The sequence below is a fragment of the Zea mays genome, chromosome 7, assembly GCF_902167145.1.
Source record: "Zea mays cultivar B73 chromosome 7, Zm-B73-REFERENCE-NAM-5.0, whole genome shotgun sequence".
NCBI lineage: Eukaryota > Viridiplantae > Streptophyta > Magnoliopsida > Poales > Poaceae > Zea > Zea mays.
In genome coordinates, this window is record NC_050102.1 from 89,223,232 (window position 1) to 89,246,056 (window position 22,825).

At 44.3% G+C, this 22,825-nt stretch overlaps 1 protein-coding gene across 10 annotated transcripts in view; it reads right to left on the reverse strand.

The window, feature by feature from the left end:
• The window catches only part of LOC542662 (uncharacterized), a 43,774-nt gene extending 23,887 nt beyond the window's left edge, over nt 1-19,887 (reverse strand). Inside the window, exons 1-14 of one of the 10 annotated variants that reach the window (XR_002263337.2) lie at nt 19,413-19,887; nt 19,211-19,299; nt 18,739-18,859; nt 18,169-18,271; nt 17,875-17,974; nt 8,681-8,759; nt 8,379-8,550; nt 8,215-8,295; nt 7,894-8,076; nt 7,529-7,580; nt 7,380-7,445; nt 5,186-5,237; nt 3,718-3,747; nt 3,530-3,582 (exon numbers count right to left, since the gene is read on the reverse strand). Coding sequence is in view for 5 of the 10 variants with exons in the window: in XM_020540732.2 (XP_020396321.1) it covers nt 3,737-3,747; nt 5,186-5,237; nt 7,380-7,445; nt 7,529-7,580; nt 7,894-8,076; nt 8,215-8,295; nt 8,379-8,550; nt 8,681-8,759; nt 17,875-17,974; nt 18,169-18,271; nt 18,739-18,859; nt 19,211-19,261 (1,071 nt within the window). In the remaining 5 variants the exon portion in view is untranslated. Of the gene's footprint in view, nt 1-3,443; nt 3,748-5,185; nt 5,238-7,379; nt 7,446-7,528; nt 7,581-7,893; nt 8,077-8,214; nt 8,296-8,378; nt 8,551-8,680; nt 8,760-17,874; nt 17,975-18,168; nt 18,272-18,738; nt 18,860-19,210 lie in introns of those variants that run through there. The other 9 variants (XR_004851305.1, XR_002263338.2, XR_004851306.1 and 6 more) reach the window with 9 other exon arrangements.
• Nucleotides 19,888-22,825: the final 2,938 nt, after the last annotated feature.

The window sequence follows — 22,825 nt, forward strand, 5'->3', positions numbered from 1 at the left end:
GCTCAAATTTGTACTCGCTCTGACTTAGCATTTATAGCCGGGATGTTTGACAGATATCAAGTTAATCTAGACAAAGAGTACTGAAAAACAATTAAGAAGGCTCTCAGATGTTTACAAGGAACAAATGGCCTCATACTTACAAATAGAAAATCTAATTCCCTTGAGATAGTTGTGTATTCAGACGCCGACTAGATAGGTTGTGTTGATACGTTTAAATCCACTTTTAGATATATCTTCACACTTATTGGGGTTTGTTTCTTGGGAGAGTTAAAAATATACAGTTGTTGCGTCATCGACAATGCACGCTAAGTTTACGACAATGTATGAGACAACTGGGCAAACGTTGTGGATAAAGAAATTTGTACCCAGATTAAGAGTTGTGGATAACACGAAAAGGCCACTAAAAATATATTGTGACAATGAGCTAGTACTATTTTACTTCTACAATAAGTCAAGTGGATTGTAAAGTACATTGACATCAATATTATGTTGTTAAGGAGAAGATCAAGGATCAAAGTATTAAAGTTGAACATATTAGAATCCATCAGATGCTAGCAGATTCGCTCACAAAAGACCTTCCACTCAACGTGTTTAGAGAGTGCATATCTGGCATGGTATTGAAGGAAAGACTATGATTCTAGATCAAGGGGCTATAAGACAACCATCTCACAAGATCGAAAAAAATTACCCAACCTTGAGGTAGAGGGACATGTTATAGTCAATAAGTTTGGTGGCACATAATTGATCTCCGTAATATATTGGGTTTGATGTGTAAAAGGATGGAACATAGAAAGTTAAAGAACATAAAAGATGAGAACAAAGGGGAGAATGTTGGATATGTCCTTGAGAGCAAGGGGCTGAGCTAGGATCTCGCCCACGCGCCCTGTTTGGAGACACAAACTTCCCATGGTAATGAGACCTCTGGTTCATAGGTGCAAACTGGGGGCTAACTTGGAAGCAAATGCTCCTGCCAACCCTAGCCGCCACAATAGAAAGGATCTGATCTCCTACTAGCGCCCGAGTGACCGAAAATTGTGCAGCCTCTCTATGACGCCCGTAGACCCTGACATTTTACGCCACTGGCCACCGGCGCACCTCCTTAAGGTCCCAACATGCAAAGAGGGGAAATGAATCAGGAGGGAGAGACTCAACTCTCAGAGTCATCTAAGACCTCGTTTGCTACTGCAACGAGTCACCACCTCAGCACTAAAGATATGGTTTCCCTATCTACCTTCTATATTCGCTCTCACTAGTGTAATAACTTGTGTATCTTTTACTCTATACACAAGAACTAGGACATGTTCTAGAGGGATTGGTTAGTTCCTAGAGAAAAAGAGGCCGACAAATTCATCAAGATCCACTAGTGGAACTGCTCCACTATAAATTCTAGATCTAGATTCTAGTAAAATTGTCCCAAACATAGTAGAGGCACATGATGAATTAGATATTAAAGCACTAATAAGTTTATTGTTCCAACCATAAAACTCATTACCCATACTCATATATTGCAGGTCAGGAAGTTCTTTCATGCTTCGGTTATTACTGCGGTGGGCAATGGAAACAGAACTTTATTTTGGACTGATAGATGGATAAATGGCGGCTGCATCAATGATTTTGCTCCTGATGTCGTTTCCAAGGTTGATAAACTTATTGTCTCCACTAGAACAGTGGCCCAGGCTCTTGGGGGACAACAATGGATCAGTGACATCTTGACACCTCTTTCCTGGATGGGGATCCAACAATTTTTGCTGATTTGGGATGCTATCAATGTTCAAAAAAGCGCGCTTAAGCGTCCGCTTAGTCACGATTAGATGCTAAGCGGTGCCTTAGCGCTGCGCTTAGGCCAAAGGCGTTGCTTTCAGCGTCGGGCGCGCTTAGGCGACGCCTAATTTGAGCTATGCGCGCTAAAGCGGAAAAGCGCGCGCTAAAGCGGTCCTGGGCGCAGGGAAAAGCGCATGCAGTAAAAGTGCATGCAGAAAGCGCATGTAGTTTCTGCGCAGGGAAAAGAAGTGTGGCGGGAAAAAAAGGGTGGCGGGAAATAAAGTGGCGGGATTTCCACTTTATCTGCTCGGGAGCTGCTGCTGCATTTGAGAGTAGGGAAAAGTGGTGGGAGCTGCTGTGGAGAGGACAGAGGAGGGAAAAAAGCGGGAGCTGCTGCATTTCCACTTTATCCAAGTCTGCTGTTGCCGCCTGCCGGATTGTCCTCTTAGGCTCTTCCCCAATCGTCCAGGTCAGCACAGCCCTTCTCCTCTTCCCCCAATAATCCAGTATTCCAGGCGTTCTTCCCTCTCCCTCCTTTGCTATTTTTCTGCTGCTCCTCCACCTCTTCTGTTATGTTTGGTGAAGGGCTGAAGGTAAGAAGCTGGGAACGTGCAGCAAGGCTGCAAAAACATGTCCATTAATCCAGGTAAGTACCCCTAATTCCTAGGTACAACTGTTTTTCTGTGCAAATATATATATTATATTGTAATATTCCTACAAACGCTTAAGCACGATTAATCTACGCTTAAGCTTTATAGGCGCTAAGCAGTGGCCTAACGCCCGCCTAACGCCTAGCGCTTAATATAACCTTGGATGCTATTAGCAATATTGTGTTAACTCAGGAGGCGGATATTCACACCTGGCTGCATACTTCCTCTGGTCAGTTTTCTTCTAGGTCTTGTTACAGGGCTTTTTTTATGGGAGCTATTACGTTTGAACCTTGGAAGAGGCTTTGGAAATCTTGGACTCCCCCTAAGTGCAAGTTTTTCTTATGGCTGGCCATTCGGAATAAATGTTGGACTTCAGATAGATTGGAGAAGAGAGGTCTGGACCACCCACTGTCTTGCCTACTCTGCGATCAAGAGCAGGAAACCATACAACATATTTTGTGTACATGTGTCTTTGCAGGACAGTTCTGGCATTCCATTCTGTTTGGATTGGATGTAGGTAATCTCTCTCCATCAGAAGATGAGATCTCCTTTGCTGATTGGTGGCGAAAAACAAGTAAGAAGATACATAAAAGCAAGAGAAAGGGCATGAACAGCATCATCATTTTGGGGGCCTGGTGTTTATGGATCCACCGCAACAAAGCTGTCTTTGATGGGGAGACCCCTTCGCTAAGCTCTATCATATGCGTCTTTCTTGATGAGATTGGGTGTTGGATTACGGCTGGAGCCAAGCATCTTCAGAGCTTTGGCTTAGAGCTTGCGCGTAACCTTCACAGGGTCTAGGGAGTGGTGTGTGTTTTATGTTTTGAGTAAGCCTGCTTAGGGCTTTGTACCTTGGTCCATTTTGGACCTTTTTTCTTCTCTAATTAAAATGATGTGCAGTTCTCCTGCGCTTTCGAAAAAAAATATAAGTTAGAATAACACATATCTAACCATGGTACAGAGTCAGATTACGGAACACATTAGAACAGGTGATGTTGAAGCAAAATAATATATAAGGAATAAAACTCTCACGAAGTCGGTCATCCTCCAAAGGTTACTGGCCAGATTACATTTTCCAAAGATGCACAACATAATTGGAAGTTGAGACTTAACCACACCTCATGCCAATATCATCTGGCACGACTATTCCTTGTACAAGGATGCAATAAAACTGAACAATAAAGCAAAGCAAAAAAGGATGGTAAAACATCTTTTGAAAACTATATTTGACGCAGAATTGGGATTTGCATAAATGAATCATCTGATTACAAAAACAAGAATTGTGGTAGTGAACTCTTACAGTTACCTTCAATGATCAATCTTCATCAGAGTCGACCTGTAATTATACAATGTCATGTTAGCTTCTAGACATTTCTCTATGCAACTGAAAATAACTGATTCTCAATGTCACAGCCTTGGTTTGAAAAAAAAAATCATCAGCAGTACAAGAAGAATCAGCATAGCAGATAAATTCCACATGCATTTTTTTATGGGCACTCAAGAACAAAAGAAAGATATAATTTTATGCTTATCTAGTTTTCTAGTAAGAAAAGGCAGAAAGAGCACAAGCAGTCCCAAGAAAATAAAATTGTATGTTTGCTGGATCAGTTACATTATGGACTTGGTTGGAAGTTAAGATAGGAAGCAAAAGTAGGGAAGGATTGAAAGGAAGATGGTAGATAATTGATGGCTTCCTAGTCCAAGGCATTTAATTGCTGAAATCCTTGATTTTTATTAGGTTCTTGAGGAGCAGTTTTTGCAGCATGGTATTCAGGATCAGCATATTTCGAAATTCAGCACTTCGGGTGAATATACGGCTAGCTCGGCTTATAAAGCCCTCTTCCAAGGATCAGTAGGCTTTGAGCCAACAAAAAGGGTCTGGAAAACCTGGGCACCAGGAAAATGCAAGTTTTTTATTTGGCTTGTGGAGCATGACAGATGTTGGACAGCTGATAGGCTTGCAAAGCGTGGGCTATCACATCCGGAACGCTGCCCGCTGTGTGATCAGAAACCTGAAAATATTAATCATCTATTGGTTGCTTGTGTTTTCACCAAGCAATTCTGGTTTGAGTTTCTCAAAGATGGTGGTTTGCAGGAGTTCTGTCCGCTGAAGGATGATCTCTCTTTTGAATCTTGGTGGAGGAGCAGCAGCTCTAGAATGCCTGATCAGATGGAAAAATGTTTTAACTCATTGGTGATCTTAGGTGCCTGGGTTGTATAGAAGCATAGGAATAAGTGTGTTTTTTATGGGTGCAGTCCTAGTTTAGCTGTCGCCCTACGGGTGGCAAGGGAGGAGGCTTTGTATTGGTCCTTGGCAGGAGCAAAAGCTCTGTCCTCCCACCAGGTTGGAGAACTGTTTGTGTAACAGAGCTCTAGGTCGTTGTTTTATTTTATGTAATCCTAGGTGGGGTGTGTGAGCTCTGCTGTACCGGGGATCTTTTTCCCTTTGGTTTTTTTTCTCTCTTTTTAATATATTAGTGCACACTGCACAGCTCACCTGCGTATTTGAGAAAAAAAAGAACCAGCATTCATGCCCTTAATTTCCACTAACTGAATATTTCGTAAAGCTTAAGCATGTATTTGGCTCTAGGGCACAAGCAACATTTATAGTAATAGTAGCTGCAGAATCATGTATAGGCTACAACTGTACCATGCTTATGCCTTTGGAAACAGTGTCTAGTAATCTCACAAAAGAACAGAAAAGAAATAAGAGAGTAATACTGTATAGTACAGCACAATAGAATAATTGAAGTAAAATGGGTTGAAGTTAAAACCTTGTTCATTGAGCATCATCCATTTATTCATTTTCCTTTGACACCTTAGAACCTACAGGGTATACAATGCAAACTTTGGATATTACTATAGTCAAATTCCCCAAAGATGGACTTCGTCTTCCACCGTGTGGTATTAAATCTTTAGTAATTAGTATGGTAATACTCAAATTCAAATTGTAGCATCTTATGTCCAGATTTCAGAATTCTTAAGGGACATTACTAATTTAGTAGTTATCTATTCCTGTTTTATTAATGAATTTTACAGTTTCTGGATATTTAGGTTACATAAACAGGCCACTGTCAATTACTATCTCCAGTAAAAAAATATCTGACAAATATAACTTTGCAGTATCTTCGATGCATACCTTGGACCAGTAATATCTTCTAGCATTTGTTCTTAAATCTTCCGAATTTATGAGATTTTGCAAATGCTTTCCAATACGAATCTACATACATATCTTGCATGTTTTGAAACTAAATAATTTAAGGTCCCGTTTGTTTTCTTTCATTTCGAGGAATTGGAATCTTACTAATGCAATAGGCTATTTTTTTAGATGTGACATTTCACCACTTTCCAAAGTTATCATATAAGACTATCTCAAATTCATGGGGTGAGAAATGAAAATTGATTCTATAGTTTTACATACTATTTTTCCGATGTACAACTTATAGCACATTCTTCTACTTGCTTCGCTATAACATAAATGTAGTATATAACTATCTCTCTCATATGATTTAGGATAATATACAAATATATTATATATATAAATATATGAACTTAATTAGTTTTGTCTAAATTATAATTATTAAAATGGAATTGAATTCCAACGAAACAAACGGGGCCTAAAGGTAATTGATGTTTGTAGTTTTTCCAGTTACCAGAGGGAGTACTTTCTGGAATAGATCAAAATGACCTGAATAGACAGAGACCCAGATGCAATGAGATTTTAAGTCATGATTTACCATCTGATAAAAAGATCTAGTAGTTATAGCATTTGTCGCACATGTACCAGGCCAAACACATGGACCATCTCCTGAATTCTTCCCCTTCCAGGGGGCATCATGTTAGTAATTTCATTCTTTAAAAATCTTCCTTTTATCATGTTTTGCCTCCATCATGGAAAATAGTTGGGTTCAATTAAGTTTCTCTACACGAAGTACTTCAGTTGTAACGATGTTGTGGGGAGAGATGTTATGACCAGCCGCCACAACAGGCGCCAGACAACAGCAGAGGCGGCGGGCAACAATAGGCATGCAGATTAGTTAGATAAGAATTAGAAGATTAAGGAGATAAGGTTTCTTAGAGAGGAAAGAGGGGATCTCATGCAGATTAGTTAGATAAGGATTAGAAGATCAAGGAGATAAGGTTTGTTAGAGAGAAAAGAGGGGATCTCAGATTTTATCTCTTTAGATAAGGACCCGAAGAGAGTATAAATACTTGTAAGCACCACTCTATATGAATTAAGCAGAAAACTATTTAACCTACTTCCTCCAAAGGAAGCAGGCGTGTTTTCCTCTCCCAAAGTCATTGTCCAGCGTCCGCCGAAAAACAGCGCGGCCACAGCACCCCTGCGCCAGTCCACCGCGCACCCATTCACGGCGCCCTGCCCAGACCGCAACGCCTCACTCCTACAATCTGTGCAGTCTCTCTGATAGGAGCTCTAATCCTATCAAACGTAGTTCAACTTCAACACCAGTCCGGATATGCAGCTGTTGAAGCTTCTCGAAAGTATGAATAAACCCATCAAATCCTTACATGACGTCCCTATCCTAAACATGAAATTTAATCTTTCTAGACCCCTAAATAAGAGATTAGTCATGATCCCAGTCCAATTGGCGGTATCGACATCCACATTAGTGCAATCAGAAGTTTGTACCTAGTACCTTGAATAGGAGCACACATGATGCAACAAATAAACCACAAGGTCAGTCCATCCATGATTGCTCTATTATAATGTTATGCAGCAAAGTCTGAGCATGTTCTCAACTGAGTACTGACCTTGGAAGTAACTCAGAGATGTAAAGTAAAGCTACTAAATTCATGCAAGATACTCTAAAAGCTATATTAGAATCAACAACAAAAATGTTGAACAATGACCACACCTAACATTAACAACAAAAGCCAAAGCCTGAGCTAGTAATGTCATGGTAACCTTTTAGGATGGAAACCAAAAGCAATAAATGACTGTCATACCTCCAAGAAGTGCCATTCTTCTTCTTTCAAATCAAACTTTTCAGTATGGTGATCAATGAACTGGAGCTGAATTTATGCAAAGAAAATACAAAATACTCATAAGAAATAATATAATTTATAGTGTCAAAGTAATCTGTTAATAAACTTACAGTATGCATTTTAGTTCCTTGATCGAAGTCAACTATCCAACATCCAACATACCTGAAGGAATAATATTGGGAAAGACAAGATTAAAAATCCACAATAAAAATATCACAACAATAAGAAGACATCGATCAAGTTCGTCAATCAGATAGGCACTGAAACATTATAAAAACATATGTATACACTCAAAGGCAATGAATAATCAAACACTGAAGGAAGGTGAAATGTATTCTTTTAGGAAGTCCTCAAAGGCAGTCCCCTCTTTACATTAACAATGAGTACACTAACCAAATCGATGGATAAAGTTGGAAAATCGTAAAACTTGTATATATAACTAACAGAGTGAACAAGACTGATTATCGAGGCCTACATTTTTTGTCGTGGATGCCACAGACGAAGAAACTGCTGTATGCAATTCTCACAACTTGTTTTCCTCTTTTTCTTCTTGGTACGATGATTCTGTGAGCTTCCTGAATACTTTGTTGTGCCTAGCATTTTTCTGCACTTTGAAGATCCACAATGACAAACCTGAGCTGCTCCAAACTGGACAAATCTGTACATTATGCTAAGACATCAGAGACAGTCAACAGTTTCGCATACACCAAACTAAAGATCAAAATGGGTGAAACAACTTTGCCAAAAGTTAAAAGGATTTCAAAGATGGGATCAGTGGGGAATGGGATGGACATACTTATAGTCATATGTCAGCTCCTCCCCTATCTTTATGTCACGAAGTGCAAAAATTCCAACCCTGGTCTCTCCATCAACAGTCCTGAAATAACATGATGCTAGTGTCATGTTTCATGTTCATCAATAGAGGTCATCAAAGTAGAGCATATATAGAGTATAACTAACCATTTCTGCATCGCTGTGTTTGGTTCACAACTATGGTTTATAAATCGGGACAGGTTTCCCTTGTTTGTTGCATCAATGACCATATTACTGCTGACCTCACAAAGGTAGAAGTCAGTGTCATCCAGCCTTTTCATTGTCCATAGCCTATTCTCACATGTTCTGTCATCAATAACTAAAAGCATTTGCAAGATATGTGGATGTCAATTTGATTGTTTAGCATCCAATGGAAGAAATACATCATAATATATATGCCTCCCGGCAATTTATTTACTTGCTCATAGTACATTTAAACAAAACCATACCTTCTCCAACATACTCAATAACAAATTCTCCTTTCTTTATTTCATCCTCAGCAACCAATCCATGACCACATTTCTCTGTCTGGAATAAAATAATTGTCTTTCAGGAACCAACAAAATGTGAAATCCTTTATTTAACTAGTCCTATTTGTAAGCAATGGGACTCTTACTCTCATCGAGAGGATGACACTACGAGTTAGGGCAATTTTCGTTTTATTTCTCATACACTACTCAAAATGGCATACCCTTAGAAGGATTGGGAACACATATTTATAGCCCTAAGGGCTGCACTACATACTACACTACACACTGCAGCACAAAGGTGTTATCCTCTAGATGCTAGAGCAGCACACAGGTGTTGTCCTCTAGATGCTAGAGTGCAGTCAAAAAGGCCATTGCTGCTGCTTTTGTCCTACAGCAGTCAAAAGACTGCTGCTGCTGCTGCTGCCTGTTGCTGTTGTCCTACAGCAGTCAAGAGACCAATGTTGTCCTACAGCAGAAATGCTGGGCGGACTGTCTTCCACACCACAAAACAGAGATGTTGTCCTCCACACGAAGACCACATGACTTATTCCATCATTCTCCCACTAAGTCTTGTGCATCGTCTTATGGGAAAGTTGAGCCATCCCGGACCTGGAACAAAGCTCAAGGAACTTGATCCTCCCAAGGGACTTGGTGAGCAGGTCCGCAAGCTAATCCTTGGTGTTGATGTAGTGCGCCTTGATGCTCCCTTCTGCCAACCGGTCACGGATGAAGTGGTACCTCACCCGGTTGTGCTTGCTTCGTTAATGAAACACGGGGTTCTTAGCCAACGCCAGAGCGAACTGGTTGTCCACCCAGGGTTCCACCGCTCTAGCGTCTCTCCCGAGGAGATCACCGAGCAGGCGAGCAAGCCAGAGCGGCTGAGTTGAAGCGGTGGAGGCCGTTATGTATTCGGCCTCGCAGCTAGACATGGCCACCACCTGCTCCTTGACTGACCGCCAGCTGATGGGGCACTTGCCGAGAAAGAAGAGGATCCCGCTTGTGCTCTTGCTGGTGTCGATGTCACCGGTGTGGTCGTTGTCGTTGTACCCGACAAGGTGTGCCTCCCCAGAGCACCTCAGGTAGTATAGACCATGGTCGAGAGTCCCCACAACATAGCGAACGATCCTCTTCACAGCCTATTCGTGCTCCGTCGTCGGTTGCTGCAGGAACCGACTAACGTAGCCGACAGTGTATGCCAAGTCCGGTCGTGTGTGGACGAGGTAGCGAAGGCTCCCCACAAGACGTCGATATTGTGTAGCGTCCACCTCCGCCGTCGTGCTGTCGCGACTCAGCTTCAGCCGCTCCTCCATCGGACTGAGACCTAGGTTGCAATTGGTGAGCCCGGCCAGCTAAACAATGCGCTTGGCGTAGGCCGTCTGGCGAAGTGTGATCCCAGAGTCACCCTGGTGCACCTCAATCCCTAGATAGAAGGATAGATGCCCCAGGTCGCTCATCTCGAAGGTAGCCTTCATCTCTTCCTTAAACGCTACCACCTCTGCATCCTTGGCGTCGGTGATTACCAAGTCGTCGACGTAGAGGGCAGAGCATTTCCCCCATTGACCCGCCGATAGATGGCCGCCTGATGCGGCCTTGGCATGAAGCCCATCCCCTTGAGCATGGAATCCAGCTTGGCATTCCACGCCCTCAGTGCCTGTCGCAAGCCGTAGAGGGCCTTGCGCAGACGCAACACCTTGCCCTCCTTGCCAGGGATCGCAAAACCTGGCGGCTGGTGTACGTAGACCTCCTCCTTTAAGTCGTCGTTAAGAAAGGCCGACTTGACGTCCATATGATGAACGTGCCAACCTTCCTGGGCTGCCAGCGTAAGGAGTCACACGGATTCCATCTGTGCCAAGGAGGCGAAAGCATCGTCGAAGTCGATCCCCTCATGCTGTAAGAAACTGTGTGACACCAAGCGAGCCAATTGGATGACTCCTTCGATGATTTAAATAGATGCTTTGTACGCAGAATACAAGAATCAAATGTCAAAGAAGCTTTAAAGAGGACGGAAGGGGGCAAGGCGATGGGCCCGGATGGTATCCCGATAGAGGTGTGGAAATGCCTTGGGATATTGCTATCTGTGAGAGAGTTGGAAGCGTGTGTTTGTATATTGATGATGATAGACAGCACATGTACAGGTATATATAGGGGAGGAAGGTGAGAGGTAAAAGGAAGCCTTCTACACCTAAGGAAAGATCTAGAGTACAATCAGATCCTCAATCATAGTGATTGAGTTCCTCAATCAGATCCTCAATCATAGTGATTGAGATCCTCCCCTAATCCTCTCTATCTATATCAGACAATACTTCCATATAGGGCGGCCGGCATATCTGTCAGGCGTCAGCCAGGATACAGTTTCTAACACCCCCCCGCAGTGTTAGCGTCCGTGGAGCGAACGGTAAGACTGGTCCGAAATTCAGTGAAGACTGCTGATGGTAAGCCTTTGGTGAAGATGTCGGCGTACTGGGAAGTCGTCGGGACATGTACCACGCGAACAACACCGAGGGCGACCTTGTCACGGACGAAGTGAAGATCAATTTCCACATGCTTGGTGCGCTGATGCTGAACAGGATTGGAGGACATATAAACAGCACTGATGTTGTCACAATAGACCAATGAGGACTTGGGGAGAGGAACATGCAGTTCTGTCAACAACTGTCGTAACCAGGATACTTCAGCGACTGCATTGGCAACAGCGCGGTACTCGGCTTCGGCACTGGAGCGGGAGACCGTGTTCTGGCGCTTTGAAGACCATGAGACGAGGTTAGCACCGAGGAAAACAGCATAACCGGAAGTAGACCTCCTAGTGTCTGGACAGCCAACCCAATCAGCATCAGAGTAAACCACAAGTTCCATTTGCGGAGAGGAACTGAGGTGAAGGCCCATCTGAAGAGTGCCTCGGATATAGCGCAGGATACGCTTGAGAGCAGCCAAATGAGGTTCCCGAGGATCGTGCATGTGAAGACAGACTTGCTGAACAGCATACGCAATATCCGGACGGGTGAAGGTGAGGTACTGTAGTGCGCCGGCAAGACTGCGGAATTCCGTGGGATCGGAGACAGGGTCACCGTCGGCTGAAAGTTTGGGGTTGATATCAACAGGGGTTGTACAGGGTTTGCAGTTACTCATACCAGCTCGCTCAAGTATCTCAATCATATACTGGCGCTGAGAAAGAGTGATGCCAGAAGCAGATTGTTGAACATGCATGCCCAGGAAGTGATGAAGGGGGCCAAGATCCTTCAGTGAAAATTCCTGTTGGAGAGCAGTAATAGTCCGCCGGAGAAGATTCATGGACGAAGCAGTTAGCACAATGTCATCCACGTAAAGAAGAAGGTAAATCATATTTGTGCCCTTGTGGTAGACGAATAATGAAGTGTCAGACTTGGCCTCAACGAATCCAATTTGAATCAAGTGAGAAGCAAATCTACTGTACCAGGCACGAGGGGCCTGTTTGAGGCCATAAAGTGACCGATTGAGACGGCACACATAATCAGGATGAGTGGAATCTTCAAAACCGGTGGGCTGAACACAGTAAACAGTTTCGGACGGGGTCCCCTGAAGAAAAGCATTGTTGACATCAAGTTGGTGAATCGGCCATCTGTGTGAGAGAGCCAGGGAAAGAACGGTCCGGACTGTAGCTGGCTTGACCACTGGACTGAAAGTTTCTGAAAAATCAATACCAGGTCGTTGAGTGAAACCCCGAAGAACCCATCTTGCCTTGTAGCGCTCAAGAGAACCATCAGCTTTGAACTTGTGTTTGAAAACCCACTTGCCAGTCACAACATTACAATTCGGCGGTCGAGGCAGAAGATCCCAAGTGTGATTACCAATAAGAGCAGAATATTCCTGTTCCATAGCGGAGCGCCAATTTGAATCAGTAAGTGCTGCGCGATATGTCCTCGGAATGGGGGACAGTGCGGCGGCTTCAAAAAGAGCAGGAAACCGAAGACCACTCTTGCCACGGGTTGTCATCCTGTGGTGGTTGACCACTGGATCGACAGGGACTGCACCAGCAGGAATAGGTGGTGCAGTGGCGGTCGTCGGAGAAGGTGCTGGAGCAGTAGCAGTGGGCGGGCGTCGAGAGTAGACCCGTCCGCAGAAACGATCAGCAGGAGCTGTCGTTCTATGGACGTCGGGCACGGTAGTAGACCCAGGCGGCAGTATTGTTGGTGCCGATGCGCCTGGGAGACCAGCCATCCGGGCAGGAGACTGGGACATCGGGGCAGGCCCAGCTGGCGCGGCAGGTGGCTAAAATGCCACCTCTGAGGAGACGAGGGGCACAGCCGGCGAAGGGGCCACCGGTGGGGGTGGTGGTGGCAGACGAGTACCTGAAAAAGAAGACACGGGCGACAGTCCAAAAGGAGCTGCAACCGGGTTAGTGTAATTGTCAAGGAAATCGAAGGCCGCTGGTGGGGGTGGATGGGAAGCCTCAGAAAAGGGAAACGAGGTTTCATCAAAAACCACATGACGGGAGATAATGGTGCGATTGGAGTGGCGATCAAAGCATAGGTAACCTTTGTGGTGGGGGGAATAGCCAAGGAAGACACAAAGAGTTGAGCGAGGGGATAATTTATGTGGAGTGGTGGCAGAAAGGTTGGGGTAGCATTTGCAGCCAAAAACGCGAAGGTGGTCATAGGATGGGTTGTGACCGAAGAGAGCAAAATGCGGTGTAGAAAGTGCGAGTGTTTTGGTGGGTAGGATGTTGAGGAGGTATGTTGCAGTCCCAAGAGCCGCAGCCCAAAAATTGGGGGGAACACTGGATTGAACGAGGAGGGTGCGGATGATATTGTTGATGGAACGGATGACACGTTCAGCCTTACCATTTTGAGCTGAAGTGTAGGGGCAAGACATGCGCAGATGGACTCCATGGGAGGAGAAAAAATTGCGGGCTTGAAGGTTGTCAAATTCGCGACCATTGTCGCACTGGATGCTCTGGATAGGGACACCAAACTGCGTACGAACGTAGGCAAAGAAATTGGTTAAGGTGGAAAGGGTGTCAGATTTGAGACGTAAAGGAAATGTCCATAAATAGTGAGAGCAGTCATCCAAAATAACAAGGTAATATTTGTGGCCAGACACACTGGTGATGGGTGATGTCCAGAGGTCACAGTGAATTAACTGAAAATTACAGGTGGCGCGGGAGGAAGAAATAGGAAATGGTAGACGGACATGTCGTCCGAGTTGACAAGCATGACAAGGATGAGTACTAGTATTTTTATTACAGGAAATTGCGGATGACTGCGCTAAATGTGATAATACGGCGTGACTGGGATGTCCAAGTCGTTGGTGTCATAGGGTAGATGCAAGAAGAGCAGAGGCCGGGAACCGCAGGGGGTATAGTGGACCAGAGCTGTTACATCTGAAGATCTCGCGCCGAGTGGGAAGATCCTTCACAGAGCAGCCAAAAGGATCAAATTCAACAGAGCAATTATTATCAGTGGTAAATTGACGGACAGAAATCAGATCCTTAATGAGCGAGGGGGAAACTAGAACATTATGAAGAGAAAGGTTATAGGGAAGACGAGTGGTGCCAGTGGAGGTAACAGGGATAAGATGGCCATTGCCAACGACAATATGAGTAGGAAGATGCTGGGAAGAGGGGGGATGAGATATTATACCAGCGTCAGATGTCATGTGACTGGAGGCACCAGTGTCAAAGTGCCACTCTTGTTGGGGTGGCTGCTGAAGAGTGACAGTTTGGAAGTTGGCAGCGAGGGTGTGTTGATCCCAGACGGGTGCAGGCGTAGAAGGATCGGCGTAGGCAGGGGGCGGCCCATATGCTGCAGCAGGGACAGCCCACTGACCAGGAGTGCCGGCGACGAAGGCATGTGGTGGTGGGGGCGAGGCAGCAGGCGGACGAGGAGTCGAAGGTGGACGTTGGCCAGGCCACATGTAGATGGCCCCCGTCCAAGGGTTGTAGTAGTTGTAGTTGGAGGAGGGTGCAGGGCCAATGATGCCGCTGCTGCTGTTGCTGGAGGTTCTACCACCGCGCTTGCCTCGCTTGCCGCGTTGTCCGGAGGAGGAGCCATGACCGGAACCGCCCCCGGAATGGTGGGAGGGCGGGCGCTGATGTGAAGGACGCCCAGCGGGAGCAGTGGGTGTAGATGACTTGGAGCTGCTGTTCTCGCCAGGTGGTGTAGTAACAGCAGCGAGAGCTGCTGCAGGAGCAGCATTGGTCATGGTGAGCTCCTCCAGAGTAAGATCATCGCGGACCTGCAAAAAAGTGGGGAGAGGAGAGGTGCGACGGAGGTGAAGGCCGAGCGCTTGAAAGCGTTCGTTGAGGCCGCGAATGATGTTGAGGACAAGGGTCTTGTCGGAGACCGGCTCGCCAAGATCGCGAAGATCTTCGGCAAGCTTTTTGTAGCGGCGGCAGTAATCAGCTGCGGAGAGGTCGCCCTGAGTGAAGGAGCGGAAAGCTTGGTCGGCGTATAGAGTGCGCGTCGTGCGGTTCCCAAGAAATTGGGACTCAATGGCGAGCCACAGGACGCGAGCAGATGCACCGCGCTCGGAGATCGTATCGGCGAGGTTGTCGGTGATGGAGCCGTTGATCCAAGACAGAACAACGGCGTTCATGCGAGTCCAGTCGGGCGAGTGGTGGACAGCATCAGACAGCACGTGGCAATCCAGAGAGAATTTGGTGAGGGTTAGGAGGAAGGACTCACGCCACCGAGAGTAGAAGGTGGAGTTGACGTCGAGGAGGAGTGGAACGAGGGCCCGGATGTTCTGCACGGCGACGGCTTGAGCGTGCAGATTGAGAAGTGCAGCCGCTTCGTGTTGGAGAAGAGCGGCAGAAAGCTGGGCGACGGAGTCAGCACCAGTGCCGTCGGAGGTGAGATCAGTGATGGGGGGAGAGAGGGCCGCCGCGCGCTCGTGGGCTGCACGGGCGAGGGCCGCACGGATGCGGGCGTCGGCGGCATCGCGCTCGCGCTGGGCGAGGGCGGCGTCCTGCTCTGCAGCGGCGGCGCGAGCCAAAGCAGCCTCACGGGCAGCCAGGGCCGCGCGCTCAGAATCAGCAGAGGCGTCGCCGTCAGGATCGGTGATGGCCGGAGAAGTTGGCTTGAGGTCGGCCATGGGGAGAAGCAGCGCCGTAGAGGAGGCGCGCGGGGGTGGAGGGCAGGAATCAGGACCTAGGCGGCTGATACCATGTGAGAGAGTTGGAAGCGTGTGTTTGTATATTGATGATGATAGACAGCACATGTACAGGTATATATAGGGGAGGAAGGTGAGAGGTAAAAGGAAGCCTTCTACACCTAAGGAAAGATCTAGAGTACAATCAGATCCTCAATCATAGTGATTGAGATCCTCAATCAGATCCTCAATCATAGTGATTGAGATCCTCCCCTAATCCTCTCTATCTATATCAGACAATACTTCCATATAGGGCGGCCGGCATATCTGCCAGGCGTCAGCCAGGATACAGTTTCTAACACTATCGTTTGGCTAACCAAGTTGTTCAACCATATTTTTCGATGAAACAGGATGTCCGATGAGTGGAGGAGTACATTAGTACCAATCTTCAAGAATAAGTGAGATATTCAAAGTTGTACCAACTATCGAGGGATTAAGCTCATGAGCCACACTATGAAGCTATGGGAGAGAGTTATTGAGAATCGCCTGAGAGGAATGACGCATATCACCATTAACCAATTTGGATTCATGTCTGCAAGGTCAACCATGGAAGCAATTTTCTTAATAAGGCAGGTCATGGAGCGATATAAGGAGCAGAACAAGGACTTGCACATGGTTTTTATCGACTTGGAAAAGACCTATGATAAAACACCTAGGAATCTCATGTGGTGGGCATTGGATAACCATAAAGTCCCAACAAAGTATGTTACGGTCATCAAGGACATGTATGATAAGGTTGTGACTAGCGTCCGAACAACTGACGGTGATACAAATGTTTTCCCGATTAACATAGGACTACATCAAGGTTCAGTTTTGAGCCCTTATCTATTTGCCTTAGTGATAGATGAGGTCACGAGGGATATACAAGGAGATATCCCTTGGTGCATGCTTTTCGCTGACGATGTAATTCTAGTAGATGAAAGCTGAGAAGGAGTAAATAGAAAGCTAGAGTTATGGCGTCAGACCCTAGAGTCAAAAAGATTTAGAATTAGCAGGACCAAAACCGAGTATATGAGATGTGATTTTGGTACTACAATTAGTGAGGATGGAGATGTAAGCTTGGGAGGCCAGGTAGTACCAAAGAAGGACAACTTCCATTATTTGGGATCGATGCTACAGAGAGATGGTGATATTGATGAAGATGTTAGCCATAGAATTAAAGCGGGGTGGATGAAATGGTGTCAAGCATCGGGAGTCATATGCGACACGAGAGTGCCACAGAAGTTGAAAGGCAAGTTCTATAGAACAGCGATTAAGCCTGCAATGTTATATGGGGCTGAGTGTTGGCCTACTAAAAGACGACATATCCAACAACTAAGTGTCGCAGAGATGCGTCGCGTTGGATATGTGGGCACACAAGATTGGATCGAGTGAGAAACGATGACATACGCGATTGGATTGGAGTAGCGTCAATTGAAGAAAAGCTTATTCAACACCGGCTGAGATGGTTTGGACATGTCCACTGGAGACCCCCAGAGGCACCGGTGCATAGAAGCATCATAAGACGGGACAATAATGTGGAGAGAGGTAGAGGTCGACCAAACTTGACATGGGAGGAGGCAATCAAAAGGGACTTGAAGGAATGGAATATCTCAATGGAGTTGTGTTTGGATAGAAGTGCTTGGAAAGAAGCTATCCACGTGCTCGAACCGTGATTAGGTCTCTTTCCTTTTAGTGCTCTCAAACTTTTTCCCTGCCCTTTCTCTCTCTTTCTCCTTTTGGTGATATCTTGTTGGGTTTCAACTCTAGCCTACTCTAACTTGTTTGGGACTAAAAGGCTATGTTGATGTTTATTTTGATGTATTCTGGGTTACCATACCTTTAACAGATAAAATAATCAACAATCACCTTTTAGCACATAGAGCATCCTACTTAACACATGAAACAGAGATTCTATAGAAGGCCCAATACAGTAAAGATATAAGGATAGGCTATATCAATATAACATTAATTGCATTGTACTGCTCATATCATTTCTCCCTGATTAACCATCCTTTTGAATTAAATAATTATGAAAACTTGAATCAATATCACAGCAACGATCTTACCTTAATCAATTTGGTTTTCGTAAGAGGTCTGTGCTGGAATGATTTATTGGTGCACGCAATATCACATTCACATTGTGATGAACAGCAAGAGAAAAGCATGCTGCATCAGCAAAGCTTCAACATGTAAGAATATCTCAATAATGATAAAACTCACAGGTGTAATAATCCAATAGCTAACAAATTCGTATGAGTTTCGTATTCTAGATTTTCTAAATAATATAGAAAAAAAGGAACTGGTTACAGAATTGAGCAGAATCAATTCTCTAGTGTGTGTATAAAAGTTTGAAAGCTTACCTACAATAGCAGTCTCTGCCACACACAACTGATGAACCAGGAGAAGGCTTACAGTGACAAGAAATGCCATAATCTTCAATGTATCTCTTAGTGAAATATACATCTTAGTAGAATTAAGGGCAATAAAAATGTGGACATGTCCATAAAAAGGCACAAATTCAAATTCATCTTGGTAGAGTAATATTTCCATTCTCTTTCTTAACTCAGAAGCTAGAAAAAATAATTTGATTTCACTCTCAATAACAAAGAAGAACCATATGACATTAAGACACATCCCTGTTGTAATCACAAATATTGTATTACTAGTTCGCTTCCTGCACTTATTTCTACTCCAGGCAAGGACTATGTAATGTAGTCAAGTTACAGTATTTGTTGGATGAAACATGAACTTGACTGATAAAAAAGAGGCATAGAAAAGAAAGTTTGAATATGTTGAACAAGAACATGTTAGAATATGGTACTTTGATGACAGTAGGAATTAAATGACCCAAATGTGCAAATAGATTATCTTGAGAAAAACAATACTCGTATATTACAGTGAAGGTTCAAAAGTCTAGTTGATAAGGATACTCCGCTTGATTGGTTCATAGCGGCCTAACACATTCAATTGTTTCAAAAAGGGCCGCGGGTCAAAATCTGGATCCGCTTGTTCAATTTTGCTGATCAGTTGGTCAAAAACATTCTCGATTTGCTGCAGCACATAAGTAAAAGATAGGCAAGTGAGAGATATTTCCACGCAGGAGAATAAGTAACTCAGTAGAACTGAGCCTGAGAGGCTGAGACAAAGATAGTAACATCCACTCTTGTATGGCCATTCTCCATAGGAAGCAAAGAACATTCAAGCAGTGGGTGCATTACAAGCGTCCGCAGCATGCACAGATTATATTTGTGTGACTGAGACACCACTAGCCAAAATTCCGTGCGCGGAGTAAATTTTACCTTGATGGATCTACATTTGCCAAAAAAAAAGAAGTACAAGCGAAAAATACAGCATTGAAATCGGCAGAAAATTCTTTGGACAAGGAACTGCAAGCGCACTCACCTCTGTCAGATTGACCCCAGACGCCGAGGAAGATGAGCTCATACGGACCATGGACAGATGGATTGGAGTGGGGATGAACTCACAATGATCTGAGGCGGAGGTAGAAATTTGGGTTTTGAATGAGAGCGAAAAACCAATAGCTACTGAATCAAAACCACCGCCGAATTGAGGCAAGAGAGACCAAGCTAGGGTTTCCTCTCACCAATAGCAGAACTCCACTCCGTTAGTCCGTTCCGGTCCAATATACCAGGAAATGGTAGAGGAGCGGCGACGCGGCGCTCCAGAGCTGGTGGTGGTGATTTAGGCGAAGGGTGACGCTGCCTCCACTGCCGAGAGAGATAAAGAGGGCCGCGCTGCGCTGCTCGAGCTGGGAGGGAAGGAAAGGCCAACTAGAGCATTGCCGATGCCGCCGCTAGTTTTGGCAAGCCTTAACTGGCTCCTTCACTTGAATTTGAAGCTCCAGGGGCGAGGAAAATCGAATCAATGATGAGAGAAGAGGGGAGAGGGGGGAAGCGGGAGAGGGGCTCTGCGATTCGGCAGAAGCAGGCGCGGAGATGCTTGGAGCGGGGCTTGCCAACGGCAAGTCAGCGAGGGAAGCTGCAGTTCCAGAGATTAGACAAGCGAAGCGTCAAGACGAGCAAAGCAAAACAAACGGCCATGTTTGGCTAAAATTACCGCCAACAAAAGTCAAGACGAGCAAAGCAAAACAAAAGGGCATGTTTTGCTAAAATTACCGCCAACAAAAGTCTCGCGTAATACGTAGAGTTTCACAGTCGGTTGTCACTGTCTTGCAACAGTATATTCACAATATTTACAATTATATATCTTTTGTAAGACACAAACAAATACATATTCTAGTGATTAGAAGCTAAGATGAGGGTTTGAACTTCAGGTTCCAGTACGTGTGGGAGAATGACTTGGAAATAATTCTCATTTAAATACTTCCTTCGTTCTTTTTTTATTTATCGCGGTTTAGTTTAAAAATAAGCTAGCGGGCGACAAATATTTAAGGACGAGATAGTATGTTAGAGATGGATGCAACCACGTGACTATCATATTTAATACATATATACAATAAATTTAATATCAAAGTGAATATGGGTCACCTATCAAATATTCAAAAAAATAAGTGTAACATATCTATGTTATGAAAACTAAAACTTTGGCATGTCATCATATATATATTAGCATCGTCTTGCTTGATACACCTAGAGTGCATTTACTAATTAAAAAAATTCAAACCAAATATAGGGTAAAAATATAGGGTGCTGTGTTGTTGTGATTCAGAGCAAGTTTAGAAACCCTGTTTGCAATCAAGTATAAGCAACCAGCTTCAAAACTAATGAAACTTTAGACATAAGCTCTATACATCAAAGTTGGATCTTAGAGTAAAGAGCAACTTTAGTTTCAAATGATGGATCAAAGTTGAGAGTTTCGTCTCGAGGAAAACAACCTTCATTTGAAATCCTAGACTAGCCCCAAAGTAGAATTCAAACCCCAAAAAAATTTACTAAGAGTTCAACCAAAGTTGTAGGGTTTGGAAAGTGGAACAACTTTCATGTGTTGAGATTTCCAAGTTTTATAGAGAAAGTTGGAGTAAAATGCTAAATTTAGTTTTGATTCAGATTTCAAGTTTGCTGAAAATAATATGAACTAGTTGTTTTGGATCTTTATAACTTTTGATCTATATACAGTTTGAAGGTGTACACTATAACAAAGTTGTAGAGCTACACTAGAGTACAAACTTACTTAGGCAACTTGTCCCTTAAACCATATGCAACTGGGTGTTAAACTGGTCCAAAGTGGGGTTGTAACACTTGTGAAATTTCAGACTTGGTGCAATATCTGAAACTAAAGATTTTGTATTATAAAGCAACTTTGGAAACCTGTTGGTGGTTGATCCATACAATTATGGGTTAAAGCTGCACCAAAGTGGAAGACCACATGTTGGTGTATAAGTTTGGTTAAGGTTCATACCCTTGAAATTATTTGGAACTAGGAGAAACAGTGGCCTAAAAATGTAATGTTCAGTTCTGGATTTCAGACTTACTGAAAAAATCAGAACCTGAATTGGTGTGTTTTGGTACAACTAGGACGCTCTTTTGTGCTTGATCTATGGAGTATTGAGTAATACACTTTGTATCAAAGTTGAAGGGCATATATTAATGAACAAGTTTATTTATGAGAGCTTGAATTGGTGCTATACAAATTTGGGAGAAATGTTGGTCCAAAGAGAGGCTGTCAGGTTTTCAATGTCTGAATTCAGGTTTCAGTCAACTGAAATCTAACTTCAGTGTGTTTACTTAGTTTTGGATCCTTGTTGTGGCTAATCCATGTGGGTATGAACCATGGCTCCAGTAGCAATGTTGAAGACCTTTAGTTAGTGAGTGAGTTTCTTATTGTGAGGTTAGTATTATCCTGTGCAGAACTGCGAGTAAACTGTTCCAAAACGTTCACTGATTAGGTTCTTGGGTTCTACTAACTGAAACAAGAAAGTTCAGTTGGTGTGGGACAACTTTGGAGCATTGTAACTTTCTATCAGTGTTTTTTTAACCCTGGGTTGCTGTGACAAGTTGGTAAAGCTTTGGGTTGTGAACCAATTTCTGTTAGTTGTGGATAGCCTATCATTGTCTAGGTTGTGTTAACAAAGGGGCTGAATAGGATGGGTGCAGGTCAGGGTATGAATTCAGTTTGGGGTAGGTCCAAAAGATCCCATCCTACTTTGTGTTCCAGTTGTTTCTTGGCAGTACGGAGGTATAGATAGATGTGGACTCGGGGTTAACTAAGGATAGGTTCAAACCTCAAATATCTAAAGTTCAAGAGGTTACCGATGACTCGGCTACCTGTATGCTTTCCTGTCCAAACACCATGTGCATGCAAGCTCTGGACTCAGCACGTATGCATCGCGATATGGACAACCACTGCAAAGCCTCCTTGCTCTATCCTGTTGCCGAGGCCGACAGTGTACTGAACCCCGTTTTCATGTGATCCTTAGCCCCGTCGACCGGTGGTTCATCAACCATGTTCACATGTCCATAGTAAACCTGGTCAAGTCGTTCATCCTACATGAACCCATGCCTTGTTGCTAATGTCTTCGGGTCTTTGCTCATAGTGTTTGGTCGACCTTGCTAATGTCTGACTTCTTACCCCGTCCGCCTTAAGGCTGAGTTCAGCAGAGTTTTCCTTGCCCTCGAGTGTTAGGGAATGTGAGCCCAAACGGCCCATGCCGGCCCATATTACTAAGAGACGCTACAAACGAGCATGGCGGACAGGAGAATGGGGTATCGAATATTCAGAGTGCTGCTGTTTATCTTCCTTCTCGAGTTATCTCTTCTATGTATCCTCTACCTTCCCCTCTAGGTTCTTCTAGTCCCTTCTAGAGTGGCTTCGGCATTCTTCTGCTATCCTTAATCCTCGTGCTGTTCTTCCTTCCCAAACTATAATTCTCTGTAATCGCTATTGTGAGTTGAATCAATACACACTGATAGTGTGAGTTGTTAACAAGTGGTATCAGATTCGTTCGATCCTCGGCTTCAATTTGCCAACGCCATGACTCTCGACGTCAAGCTCATCCTCGACGAGTTCAACAGGAGGTTCGACGAGTGGGAGACTCGC